Raw genomic sequence first — 14,112 nt, forward strand, 5'->3', positions numbered from 1 at the left:
GGGCTCCACATAGGTGTCATGAGCTACTGGGTAATGTGCCTCATACCTCCTCCTTTTAATTGTTGGTGATCCAAAGGCCATTCTTACTTGGATGGAGAATACTTGCATGTGTAATTTTATTAAGAATTAATAGAAAGATGGGCCAAACCTATGTGTTTATGGAATTAGTAATCTCATCTAGGTATTTTTAGTGCCTTGCTTTATTGTTAGAGTAACAAGCTAGATATAGGGAGATCCCTGTCCATCAAAATTTTGTGAATTTAAGTAGCATGCTAGAGTTCAGCTCAGTTCAGTTGCTCAGTTGTGTCTGACTCTCTGCGACCCCTTGAACAGCAGCACGCCAGGCTTCCCTGTCCATCACCAACTCCTGGAGCTTGCTCAAACCCATGTCCATCAAGTCGGTGATGCCATCCAACCATCTCATCCTCTGTCGTCCCCTTCTCCTCCTGCCCTCAATCTTTCCCAGCATCAGGGTCTTTTCCAATGAGTCAGCTCTTCGCATCAGGTGGCCAAAGTATTGGAGTTTGAGCTTCAACCTCAGTCCTTCCAATGAACACCCAGGACCGATCTCCTTTAGGATTGAGTGGTTGGATCTCCTTGAAGTCCAAGGGACTCTCAAGAGTCTTCTCCAACACCACAGTGCAAAAGCATCAATTCCTTGGCGCTCAGCTTTCTTTATAGTCCAACTCTCATATCCATACATGACCACTGGAAAAACCACAGCCTTGACTAGACGGACCTTTGTTGGCAAAGTAATGTCTCTGCTTTTTTATATTCTGTCTAGGTTGGTCATAACTTTTCTTCCAAGGGGTAAGTGTCTTTTAATTTCATGGCTGCAATCACCATCTGCAGTGATTTTGGAACCCAGAAAAATAAAGTCTGCCACTGTTTCCCCATCTATTTCCCATGAAGTGATGGGACCAGATGCCATGATCTTCGTTTTCTGAATGTTGAGCTTTAAGCCAACTTTTTCACTCTCAACTTTCACTTTCATCAAGAGGCTCTTTGGTTCTTCTTCACTTACTGCCATAAGGGTGGTATCATCTGCATATCTGAGGTTATCGATATTTCTCCCAGCAATCTTGATTCCAGCTTGTTCTTCATCCAGCCCAGCATTTCTCATGAGTTTCTCTGCATATAAGTTAAATAAGCAGGGTGACAATATACAGCCTTGATGTACTCCTTTTCCTATTTGGAACCAGTCTGTTGTTCCATGTCCAGTTCTAACTGTTGCTTCCTGACCTGCATACAGGTTTCTCAAGAGGCAGGTCATTAGTGGAAATATTTTAAGTTACTGTGGAGGGGGTATGTTTTCCTAGTCCATAGGTTGTTTTTTTTTTTTGGTTGTGCTGGGTCTTTGTTGCTGTGTGAGGACTTTCCCTAGTTGTGGTGGTTGGGCTTCTCATTGCAGTGCCTTTTTTTGGTGGCAGAGCACAGACTCTAAGGGGCACAGGCTTCAGCAGATGTAGCATAAGGGCTCAGTAGTTGTGGCACATGGGCTTTAATTGCTCACGGCATGCAGAATCTTTCCAGACCAGGGATGGAACCCGTGTCCCCTGCGTTGACAGGTGGATTCTTATCCCCTGTACCAACAGGGAAGTCCAGGTGAGTAGGTTTAGAGTTTTTGGTGTTGAAAATTTCATTTTGTTAAAAATCTTGGCTAAAGTATGTCTTAATTTGTGATTTAGTTATTTCTTATAGAAAGTAAGCTTTTATGTACTTATTGGAAACTTGGCAAGATTGGTGATAAATATATATGCTGTGAGGTGTACAGGAGCTAAGGGGAATTAGCTAATTTTTATTTGGAGCATGAATGTACACATGTATTCATTTTCACATGTATTTCAAGCATTGACTAATATCTATGGTTCCTGATGTTGAAAAATAATATTCAATATAGACTTGGCTATATGTTGCTTAACTGTGTCAAGGACTCAGATGGCCACAGCTGCCCTCACATTTAAAAATATTACAAGTATGACATCATAGTTATGTGTGCACATGGGCTGATTAGTCATGAGTCCAACAAGATGTCTTATTTAAGAGGAAAGGTTGGGAGATTTTAGGTGAGATGGTCCTGAAGAACCAGATGGCAGATACAGTTCAGTTCTAGAAACCTCCACGTGTTAAATGGGTCCAAATCAAGAAGAGGGACATGTTTGTGAATGAGTTGCAGACTTCCCAAAGCTTGGGATTAAGGAAAGTTGTTGGTTGTGATAAGTACGGTGACTAGAGTCGACGTAATGGAATTTGTACAATTAGTATTTTGTTCTGTGTAATTATGTTATATTCATAGTTTGTATTCATGCATGGAGTAAACAATGTATACTTATATAGAGTGTATCATGTATGATCAAGTATGTATGTACTAACACACTGTAATAGGGTAGGTCATTTAGTATCTGAAGTACAGCAATGTGACCCTCTGGAGTTTTTAATACTGACATAGCACAGGCAGGAGTAGTTCACTATTGATGTACGACTTTCAAGGAATAGTTTAGGTAGAATTCCAGCTTTGGGTGCTGACGGTGGAGTTGGACCTTCTTCCTTGATGTTGTAGGGAGGTTTTTCTCCTTTTCTGGGTTACAATACTGGAATGATAAATAAACTACAAAGATTCTTCATTTTAGGTTATTTTCAATTAAGATCGTAAGTAGCCTAAGTAGAGAATAAGAAAAGATTGATGCTAGTTGTCTAGTGATGACAAATGGGTGTTTAACTGGTTATCCTCCAACTCTTCTACGTTGATAGGTCTGCTACTAGAAGTCAGAATGAGCACTGGCTGAGGGGTCAGAATGTTATGCTTTGATATATGAACTCCTGAGATAACTGCTAGAATTGGGATGGAAAATAACAGAGCTAATAGAGCTAGTAATAGAGCTAATAGTAGAGCTACCTGTGAAAGTGAAGTCCTTTAGTAGTGTCTGACTCTCTGCAACCCCATGCTATACAGTCCATGAAATTCCCTAGGCCAGGATACTGGAGCGGGTAGCCTTTTCCTTCTCCAGGGGATCTTCCCAACCCAGGATCGAACCCAGGTCTCCTGCATTGCAGGCGGATTCTTTACCAACTGAGCTATCAGGGAAGCCCAGCCACCTAAATTATGGGAATGATATTGAGGTGATAACATCAAGTTTCTGAAATTTAAAAGGCTCTCAATTTTGCCAAAAGCTACCCTAAGACGGAAAAATGATTCAGTGGAAACCATGGGAGACTTTAGTGGAAGAGCTTCCTGCAAACCCATGGAAATGGCCAGTGTCAACATCATTAACTGACTTGTGTGTTGACAGGAAACTGATGTAATTAAATATTATGTTAAAAAAAAAAAGCCTGAACTACATTGTACTTGTACATTTCTTCTGTCCCTTCTCTTGATCATACCTTTTTAAAAGAGATTGATTTAGGCAGAAAAAAGAATTGATCTTGTATTCACTTAGGAAAAATAAATTGGGGTATTTAGCTTTGAAACAAAAAAAGTGTATTGTGTGGTGGGGGGGGGGGGGCAAGTGGAGCAGAAATCTACTCCCATACATTAATAAGCAATACAAAACAAAGTAGTTATTTTGCAGAATGACAGAATCAAGTGGAAGGTTAAGGCAATGATCAAGATAGGAAGACCACCATGTAAAAAGATCCTGTACATTGTTTGTATCAGCTTGTACTCTATTTCTAAAACTGTTTTTCAAAATAAAGTTTTTGGTATAAATGTAATACCTACTCATTAATTTAAAAAGTGCAATTTGGATATTAAACATTCTATATTAAATAAAACATCCCATCACCCAGAAATTATAATACAACTTGGTATATAATTTTACAAAGGTTTTTTGCTTTAGGTATATGCATTTTAAAAACAAAAAATAATTACCTTTAACATCTAATAATGTCATGGCAATATTCCATGGTGTTGCTGTTGTTCAGGTGCTCAGTTGTGTCCAACTCTTTGCAACCCCATGGAATGCAGCAAGCCTGGATTACCTGTTTTTCAGTATCTCTCAGAGTTTGCTCAAACTTGTGTACACTGAGTTGATGATGCTACTTAAACATCTCATTCTCGACTTTCCCCTTCTCCTTTTGCCCTCCATCTTTCCCAGCATTCAGTTCAGTTAAGTCGCTCAGTCGTGTCCAACTCTTTGTGACCCCATGAACTGCAGCACACCAGGTCTCCCTGTCCATCACCAACTCTCCGAGTCCACCCAAACCCATGTCCATTGAGTCGGGGATGCCATCCAACCATCTCATCCTCTGTCGTCCCCTTCTCCTCCTGCCCCCAATCCCTCCCAATATCTGAGTCTTTTCCAATGAGTCAACTCTTCGCATGAGGTGGCCAAAGTACTGGAGTTTCAGCTTTAGCATCATTCCTTCCAAAGAACACCCAGGGCTGATCTCCTTTAGAATGGACTGGTTGGATCTCCTTGCAGTCCAAGGGACTCTTCTCCAACACCACAGTTCAAAAGCATCAATTCTTCGGCACTTACCCTTTTTCACAGTCCAACTCTCGCATCCATACATGACCGGTGGAAAAACCATAGCCTTGACTAGACGGACCTTTGTTGGCAAATGTCTCTGCTTTTCAATATGCTATCTAGGTTGGTCATAACTTTTCTTCCAAGGAGCAAGCATCTTTTAATTTCATAGCTGCAGTCACCATCTGCAGTGATTTTGGAGCCCCCCCCAAAATAAAGTCTGACACTGTTTCCACTGGTTCCCCATCTATTTCCCATGAAGTGATGGGAACAGATGCCATGATCTTCGTTTTCTGAATGTTGAGCTTTAAGCCAACTTTTTCACCCTCCTGTTTCACTTTCATCAAGAGGCTTTTCAGTTCCTCTTCACTTTCTGCCATAAAGGTGGTGTCATCTGCATATCTGAGATTATTGATATTTCTCCTGGCAATCTTGATTCCGGCTTGTGCTTCTTTCAGTCCAGCGTTTCTCATGATGTACTCTGCATATAAGTTAAATAAGCAGGGTGACAATATACAGCCTTGACGTACTCCTTTTCCTATTTGGAACCAGTCTGTTGTTCCATGTCCAGTTCTAACTGTTGCTTGCTGACGTGCATACAGATTTCTCAAGAGGCAGGTCAGGTGGTCTGGTATACCCATCTCTTTCAGAATTTTCCACAGTTTATTGTGATCCACACAGTCAAAGGCTTCGGCATAGTCAATATTAATCTTATGTCCTACATAAATATATTTAGAATGTTGTATCTCATACCTTCTTATTAGATTTCTATAGGACATTTAGAAAAACTGGCAAAAAGATAAACATTAAATTTCAAAAAATAGAATTCTTTTGTGATTGAGTTATACATATGCACATATATTTTTAAGATTATTTTCCTTTATAAGTTATTATGACAGAGGATGAGATGGTTGGATGGCATCACTGACTCAATGGACCTGAGTCTGAGTAAGCTCCAGGAGTTGGTGATGGACAGGGAAGCCTGGTGTGCTGCAGTCCATGGGGCTGCAAAGAGCTGGACACGACTAAGCTGAACCGAACTGATAGGTTATTACAAGATATTGACTATAGTTCCCTGTGCTATACAGTAAACTTTTGTTGCATATCTATTTTTTAAAATTACAAATCTAGCATTGTATTCATACTAAGTCAAATAAGTGGAATCAAAATGTCATTAATTTTTTAGTTTGGCAAAAATTCATTAGTTTTCTAAACTATATATACACTATACATATTACATATATATATATAAGCTTTTTTCTACTACTTAAAGGTTTAAGGAAGAACATCCAAAAAAAAAAAGAGATGGAGAAATTGGACAATATAAACTTAAATGAATGGAAACAATGAATATGAAATAGAAAAAGTGAAACAAACTAGATAAAAGTAACAGATCTTCATATAGTCCAGTCGTTTTTAGACATGACTGCTCATTAGAAACATCTGGAACTCTGGCAGAAAAAAAAAGCAATACCTGTGCATTTTGTATTTTTCAAAAAATTCTAAGATAATTCTGATATGCATCTGGATTTTAAAAAGTGATTACAGGTTTTTCTATTAAGTGGTAGTTTTGGTGATACAGAATTCTATTATTTTTCTGTTGACCAATCATGATACAATGGTATTAAGTGAGTAATGGTCCCATAATCACAATAGTAAAAGATGTTTACCAGTTTTCACAATCAACAGCCAGACAAAAAGATAATTACAATTGCAAGCCATAATGGGCACATGATTAACCTAACAGTGTAAGTTACATACAATTTGGGGAGATCAAGCAGAGTGATGTAGTAAGTCAAAGTGCATACATGCATGTTTTCATCTGCTCAGTCAGTCTGTGTCTTTCGGTTGGTGCATTTAATCCATTTAAGGTAATTAATGATATTTATGATCCTATCAGTAATGTGCTGAAGTCAATCCATGGGGCCATGCTGCAGTCCATGGGGTCGCAAAGAGTTGGACACAACTGAGCGGCTGAACTGATCAATAATGTATGATGCTGTTATCATTTTCTCAATTATTTTGGTTTTATTTTCTGTAGGTAGTCTTTTCCTTCTCTTGTTTCCTGCCTAGAGATGTTCCTTTAGCATTTGTTGTAAAGCTGCTTTGGTGGTGCTGAATTCTTTTTAACTTTTGCTTGTCTGGAAAGCTTTTGATTTCTCCATTAAATCTGAAGGAGAGTCTTGCTGGAGAGAGTCTTGTTGGTTGTAGGTTCTTCCCTTTCATCACTTTAAATATATCATGCCATTCTCTTCCGGCTTGTAGAGTTTTTGTCAAGAAATCAGCTGATAGCCTGATGGAAGTTCCCTTGAATATTATTTGTTGTTTTTCCCTTGTTGCTTTTAATGTTTTATCTTGGTCTTTAATTTTTCCAGTTTGACTATTATGTGTCTCCATGTGTTCCTCCTTAGGTTTATCCTGCCTGGGACTCTCTGCTTCCTGGACTTGGTTGACTATTTCCTTTCCCATGTTAGGGAAGTTCTCAGCTATTATCTCTTCAAATATTTTCTCAGGTCCTTTCTCTCTCTCTTCTCCTTCTGGGACCCCTATATGCAAATGTTGATGCATTTAGTGTCATCCCAGAGGTCTCTCAGGCTGTCTTCATGCTTTTCCTTCTTTTTTCTATGTTCTGTTTTGCAGCAGTGATTTCCACCATTCAGTCCTCCAGGGCATTTATGTTCTTCTGCCTCAGTTATTCTGTTATTGATTCCTTCTAGTGTGTTATTCATCTCTGTTTGTTCTTTAACTCTTCGGTAAACATTTCTTGCATCTTCTCAATCTTTGCCTCCATTCTTTTTCTGAGATCCTGAATCATCTTCACTATCATTAACCCTTTTTCTGAAAGGTTGCCCATCTCCACTTCATTTAGTTGTTTTTACGGTGTTTTTATCTTGTCCCTTCCTCTGGGATGTAACTTTTTGCTTTTTCATGCTGATTAACTTTCTGTAATGTGCCTTTTTTAGTCACTGTGGGACTGTGGTTCTTCTCGCTTCTTGCGTCTGCCCTCTGATAGAGGAGGTTAAGAGGCTTTTGTAAGCTTCCTGATGGGAGGGACTGGTGATGGGGAAACTGGGTCTTGCTCTGTTGGGCACAGCCTTGCTCAGTAAAGCTTCAGTTCAGTTATCTGCTGATGGGTGGGGCTGCACTCCCTCCCTGGTAGTTTCTTGGCCTGAGGTGACCCAGCCCTCAGGTCTATGGGTTCTATGTTGGGCTCTATGGTCAGGTTAATGGCGACCTCCAAGAGGGTTTATGCCAAGGGGGACCTTCCCAGATTGCTGCTGCCCGTGTTCCCATCCCTGTGATGAGCCCCTGCCAACCAAGGAGACCCTCCAACACTGGCAGGTAGTTTCGGTTCAGTCTCCTATGGGGTCACTGCTCCTTTCCTCTGACTCTTGGTGTGGGCAAGGTTTTCTTTGTGGTCTCCAAGACTGGAGTCTCTGTTTTCTCCAGTCCTGTGGAAGTCTTGTAATCAAGTCCCGCTGGCCTTGAAGGTCAGGTTCCCTGGGGATTCCTAGTCTCTTTGTCAGATCCTCAGGCTGGGAAGCCTGAAATGGGGTTCAGAACCTTCACAACAGTGGGAGAACTTCTTTGGATTTTGAGCATTACCTTGCTATCATGTGAAATGAGTGTAATTGTGCGGTAGTTTGAACAATCTTTGGCATCGCCCTTCTTTGGGATTGGAATAAAAACTGACCTTATCATTATTAATGACTATAGACCTTCATGATTGTTTTAATTTACTGAAGTTGATTTACAATGTGTTTCTGGTGTATTGCAGAGAGATTCAGTTATACATATATACACATACTTTTTCATATTTTTTTCCATTATGGTTTATTATAGGTATTCACTGTGCTATTCAGTAGAACCTTGATCATAATTATTTTAAATACCTATATAGTATTTCGGGAAAAGGCAATGACAACCCACTCCAGTACTCTTGCCTGGAAAATCCCATGGACGGAGGAGCCTGGTAGTCCATGGGGTCGCTAGGACTCAGATAGGACTGAGCGACTACACTTTCACTTATCACTTTCATGCATTGGAGAAGGAAATGGCAACCCACTCCAGTGTTCTTGCCTGGAGAATCCCAGGGCCAGGGGAGCCTGGTGGGCTGCTGTCTAGGGGGTTGCACAGAGTCAGACACGACTGAAGTGACTTAGCTAGCTAGCTATATAGTTATTTCACTAAATGGGAGTTCCTTCCAAACTTTTCATATTATAAACTTATCTTTGCTTGTCTCATTTTCTTAGGACAAATTCCCAACAGTGATGAATTACTAGTTTAAATGATAAATAATGTTTTTAAAGGTTTTAGAAAACTGCTCTTTAGGGAAATTATACTGATTCACTCTTCTGAAGATCAAAAATAGAGCACTTTCAAGTTCACCCTGCTCCTTGCGGAGTTAAAATTTAAAATTGTCAAATAAGTTGATTGGGCCAAGTGCAGAGATTTAATTGGAAATATGCTGTAAAAAAACATGCTCACGTGCATTGGTGTGCTAAGTCGCTTCAGTCATGTCCAACTCTTTGACCCTATGGACTGTAGCCCTCCAGGCTCCTCTGTCCATGGGATTCTCCAGGTAAGAATTCTGGAGTGGGTTGCCGTGTCCTCCTCCAGGGGGTCTTCCCGACTCAGGGGCTGAGCGTGTCTGTCTCCTGCACTGGCAGGCAGGCTCTTTACTACTAGTGCCCCCAGTCAGAAACTCTGTGGTTGATCTGCCGGCCAGCTCATTTTCAAGCCATTCCCAGCACCTTCTCCTTTATCATTAAAAAAAAAAAAAAAAAAAAAAAAAAGGCTACTTTAAACAATTCTGCCCCTTACACAATTCTGACCAGCAGGAAATAAGCAGAAATGTGCTGGAAAAGCTTTAACTCTCCTGACAAAAAGGACAGACATACCTGAAACTGCCCCTCTCCTAGCTTTGGATGAAAACATATAATCTGAAGCTGTGGCAGCCATATCACAACCACAAAAAAATGCCAAGAGAATCACTTGTTCTGTCCAACAACAGCAACAAACAAACTCACAGACTTTGTGATGTGAAAAACACTTTGTTTAAAACATTTTTAGTTTTATTTTGTGTTACTTGCAGTTAAAAAATTACTGACGATGAAACACTGCATACTAAAGCACTGGTTTGAGTTATAAATAATCATAAATATCATATATAATTAGAAGAAATACAGAAATAATCAGATATAATTTAAAATAGGGGTAAAATATGTATATATAGCAAGAGATGATGGAATAGACCCTTTGTAGTGAAAGCCACAGACACCATTAAATACACATTTAGGAGAAAAGAATAAAGTAAGTTAACCAAATAGAGAAAGGCTAGGATACATGCCAGAGGATTACTGGGTTATCAAAACATGTTTTCTTTTCCTCCTAGGCACACAGCCACACTATATATTTCTCATCTTTCCTTGTAGTTAGTTGGGAGCACAGATCAAGTTGTTGCTAAAGGAATGTGAACAGAAATAATGCCAATTCTGGGCCTGGCCCATAAATACCCATTTTCTCTCTTTCCCCATCCACTGGCCAAATGGAGACTTTGAGCAGAGTCACAAAAACAGAGGGAGACTGCCCTGAATTGCTGTGAGGAGCAGAGCTCTTCCTCCAACCTCCTCAGAACTGTGATGTGAGCAATACTATTTTACAGTGTTTAAGGTCAAGACCTTACTTATTATAGCAGCTAGCACCATTCACCATAACAGGTGGGAGCAGGGGAAGGGGAAAAAAGAGACTAATGAAGAAATAAGGTAAGTGAAGTGTATGACATGAATGTAAGAGTGCTACCTGTTTGTTACACAGGGTCCCCAACCCAACACAACCTGTCCTTTTTATGATATAGAGTCAGCAAAATTTTTAGTATTTATGAGGAAATCTTTTTCACATTTTTTTTTTTAACGCCTTTCTAAATCCACTGGTTTCTGAAAGCCTTGATGTTCCTTGGAACAGTATAATTTTGAAACTGCAACACTGTGTTCCTAAAAAACTGGTCAGGGGGAGAGTATATGCTAAAGCTTAACATCAATTTAAGTATATTTAGAAACAAAAATAATCCCTTGTTAAACAATTTCTACATTTTTGGGTTATATGCTAAATGAAGTTTTCCTATATAACCAATTAAAACTTAGTAAATGCCTGTCTAAATGGTGATACAAAGTTCAAAACCAATTATTCATTACTTACCAAGCTTGCCTTGTCATAATGTCTACGACATAGCTATTACTACTATCAACAGAAGTACAACACACAAACCAACTGATAAATTATATATTACATGTTTATTAAGGGTACAACTTTTATGTAAAATTTACATTTTTATGAAAAATCAAATATTTACAAAATATTGTAAGATTTGCACTGTTCTAATTACAACTCAAAGTAGTAAATAACAAATCTTAAAAACTCACATTTGTTAAGAGTTCTGTGTTTACAAATTCTTGGTTAAAGAGGCAGCTACAAAGTTTATCACTATACATAAGCAAGAACCAGCTTGCTAAAATACATTTTCCATTGAAAATCTATTGGTCTTTTTTTACACCATTAGTGGATTTTTAAATGAAAAAATCAATATAAACTCATATGGCTTCAAAATTGTAACCTGCACCCGATACAAATTTATGTACCAACACTTGGTATGAAGACTGGTAATTAAGAAAGTGCAGAAGTATAACCATTTCACTAGTTTGTACATTTTAAGGTAATACTTGATTAAAAACAAACATGGTGAGTATAATGGTGTCTATCCAATAATAAAATATTAACTTCCCAATAAAAGCAGTTTGCAAAGCAATTACAGTTAAGATTCCAGTAAGGGACTATAAATGAATTTAAAAGGGTACAATATGTTAGAAATTCTAATTCTGTCCACTATCTAGTCAAGATGAAAATTTTAGCAAATTGTCTTATGTATTGCTTTAGTCAAATCTAAATTTAGAATGGGGCTAACACTGAATATATTTAAAAAGCACATATTGTGTTATATATATATTGCTAATGAGTAGATTTTCTGCTGTATTTAATATAGCAGGATGTTACATAAATGTATAGAGGGAGGGATTTTACTTTCTGTAGAGCTTAGGAGAACAATTAGTGATTTTATATAAATTTACTATATATAACACAATTTATTACTTCTATGCAAAATGCAGGACACCGGTACTTATCCTTATAAATAAAATTCCCATTTGTAAATTATGAAACTGTGTCCAAAATATTTACTTCCTTCAATTAATCAGGATTTGTTATAAAGTTAGGGTTTTTACTATTTAATATTAGTAGTTTATTTTAAGAAACGCTTAACCCAATCCATCATTTCAAATAGTTTCCTCATTTTTAGCAGGTGGTGGTAAGAAAAAGAACATAAAAACTGCCAATTTTTCCAAGTGTTGAAAATGCCAAAACTGATCTTTTCTAAAGTGTGTTCCTCAAAAACTACTACAAACTCATGCTCACATCACATTCAGTAAATAAATATATAAATTTCCAATAATAAGAGTGAGGGGAAATGTTAAATTGAGAGTGAAAATGCCAGTTACCAATTTACCATTACAGTGTTGCAGAATTTTTTGATAAGGTTAAGATGGAACATCTGAAGGTAATCTTTTCCCCTGTAAACATACGCTGTTAGTTATATTTCTCTAGTGGCTACAGTGTAACACTAAAGAAGGGAGCCAGGGTTCTTAAGTATAAATTGTCCTCTAGTTATTCTGAATTCCCATTGCAATTGCAACCAAAGATTTTTACAAAAAATCGCAATTATCTTGTAAAAATTCTTGACTCTTAAGATTCTGAATACAAAATCTGGACTGTGAGGAAAAAAGTGAGGCACATTAATGAACACAAACTGGATAGGCACATTTCTGGGTTTTGTTATTGTTTTAAAGGCACACATTATGCAATCCATATAAAAATAAATTAAATCTAACAGCATTAATTCATCAAAACAATCACAACTTCTATAAAGTTAACTGCAGAAGCAAATTTCTCTGCTGAGTTTTGCAAGCTTATTTTAAAACACATTGCACTTGAGGATTAAAAAAAATCATATAAAACACCATTTACACTTTATTAATATGTTTATATGAGAATCAAATTATAAATTTTGCATACACCTTGGACTCTGGTCTGATTACTTTATGGCACATAACTCAATTTGATTGAGTGTTATCAACATTATCCCAAACTTAGAATTCACGTTCTGTTTGTATCCATTTAATATCAAACTTAAACGTTTTTAAAAGCTATCTCTGACTCTAAAAACTTATAGAAAGCTAAATTATCTTGTGCTTCCTCTCCTGAAATTTCAGGCCTCATATTACACTAAAAGCCCCTTTTTCAACATAGACACTGAAGATAAAATTTCCAGCCTATAAAAACTTCATTTTACTGAGAATCTGAATAAATGTGCTTCCTGAATATTGCAGTTGATCATTTACAGCGTTGAAAATCATTTCAGTGCTATTTTCTTCGGTGACTCACTTCAAAAGTGCAATTTAATGTTTGTAGTCAGCTCTTAAAGATATAATACAAGTCAGAATAGTGTTTGGAAAGAAAAATAATGCAGAACGGCAGGCTTGTACTACTCCCTTGAGCCAACCACTTTCCCAGGTCCATCAACAATCCGCCAGGTATCGTCCTGGAAAACACCAAGTAGACCTTTGCCATTATAATTTCAAATGAACTCAAAGGAGGACAATTCCACTGTGGTTACAGATACAAACCCCAGTTCCCATCTGCTGTTTACAGTACATTAGAATCAGATCACAGGTGTTCAGCTATACTGACCATGAGTACTCTCTCTCCCAGGTGTGTCTCTATCTGGCACTTTGTACCAAAGGTCAAAGGAAACATTTCCATGCCTTCAGACTATAAACTACTTGAGAGTCATTTAGTAACTATTAGAATATAAATGTTTCCCATGTACATGAAAAAGCTTGAAATCTCCCAACTTACCAGTGGCAAACCGCTTCTTTACTAAGGAAAGCCTGTAGCCAGCACCTACAAGCTCAGTATCCACTCCTGAGAGGGTGCTTCCCTCACTGAGGAACTGCACTGCAAGTGTTGCGGGTTTACTGGGTCCTTCTGAAAGGTCAAATTTTGCTCTGAGGGACCCAGAACCTATAAGGAAGAGAACAAAGAATTTATACAGGATACTATTTCACACCAAAGAAGGCAAGTGGGCAAGTAGAAGCTAAAAAAAAGTCAATCCTATTCCAAATTCTTTAAACGTATAAGTGAATCATTGTCCTGTTTTCAAATCAGATTTTAGTCAGTGAATCTGAATTTTCATTAAGCAATCTTAATCCATGCTTCTCCTTGACTTAACAACAGTCTTCAGAGGGATTTACTATTGACATTCCTACACTCTGTGTGTGTTGAAGTGAGTCAAAAGACAAGCAAGGCTGAGGACAGGAAGGAAGGAAGCCCTGGAAACAATGAATGGGCATTAAAGCCAAATAGAAATGACTGCTGAGTACCATGGGGCAGGAGAGGTAAAGAAGCTAAGATAGCTAAGACTGGGAAGAGCTGTATCAGTATTACCTCTGTATTCATCTTTCTTTTTAAAATCATGCCAAATATGTCTGAGGGGCTTTCTTTTCAATGTAACCATTTATTCCACATTCCTCAGTCT

The 14,112-nt window shown here is 38.1% G+C and overlaps 1 protein-coding gene across 1 annotated transcript in view; it reads right to left on the reverse strand.

The window, feature by feature from the left end:
* Positions 1-10,740: 10,740 nt before the first annotated feature.
* Positions 10,741-14,112, reverse strand: part of FCHO2 (FCH and mu domain containing endocytic adaptor 2) — a 123,888-nt gene continuing 120,516 nt past the window's right edge. The window contains exons 25-26 of the mRNA XM_006062110.4: positions 13,434-13,598; positions 10,741-13,116 (exon numbers count right to left, since the gene is read on the reverse strand). Coding sequence (XP_006062172.1) covers positions 13,094-13,116; positions 13,434-13,598 — 188 coding nt within the window. The 3' untranslated portion in view covers positions 10,741-13,093. The remainder of the gene's footprint in view (positions 13,117-13,433; positions 13,599-14,112) is intronic.

This window comes from Bubalus bubalis, chromosome 19 (assembly GCF_019923935.1).
Source record: "Bubalus bubalis isolate 160015118507 breed Murrah chromosome 19, NDDB_SH_1, whole genome shotgun sequence".
Lineage (NCBI taxonomy): Eukaryota > Metazoa > Chordata > Mammalia > Artiodactyla > Bovidae > Bubalus > Bubalus bubalis.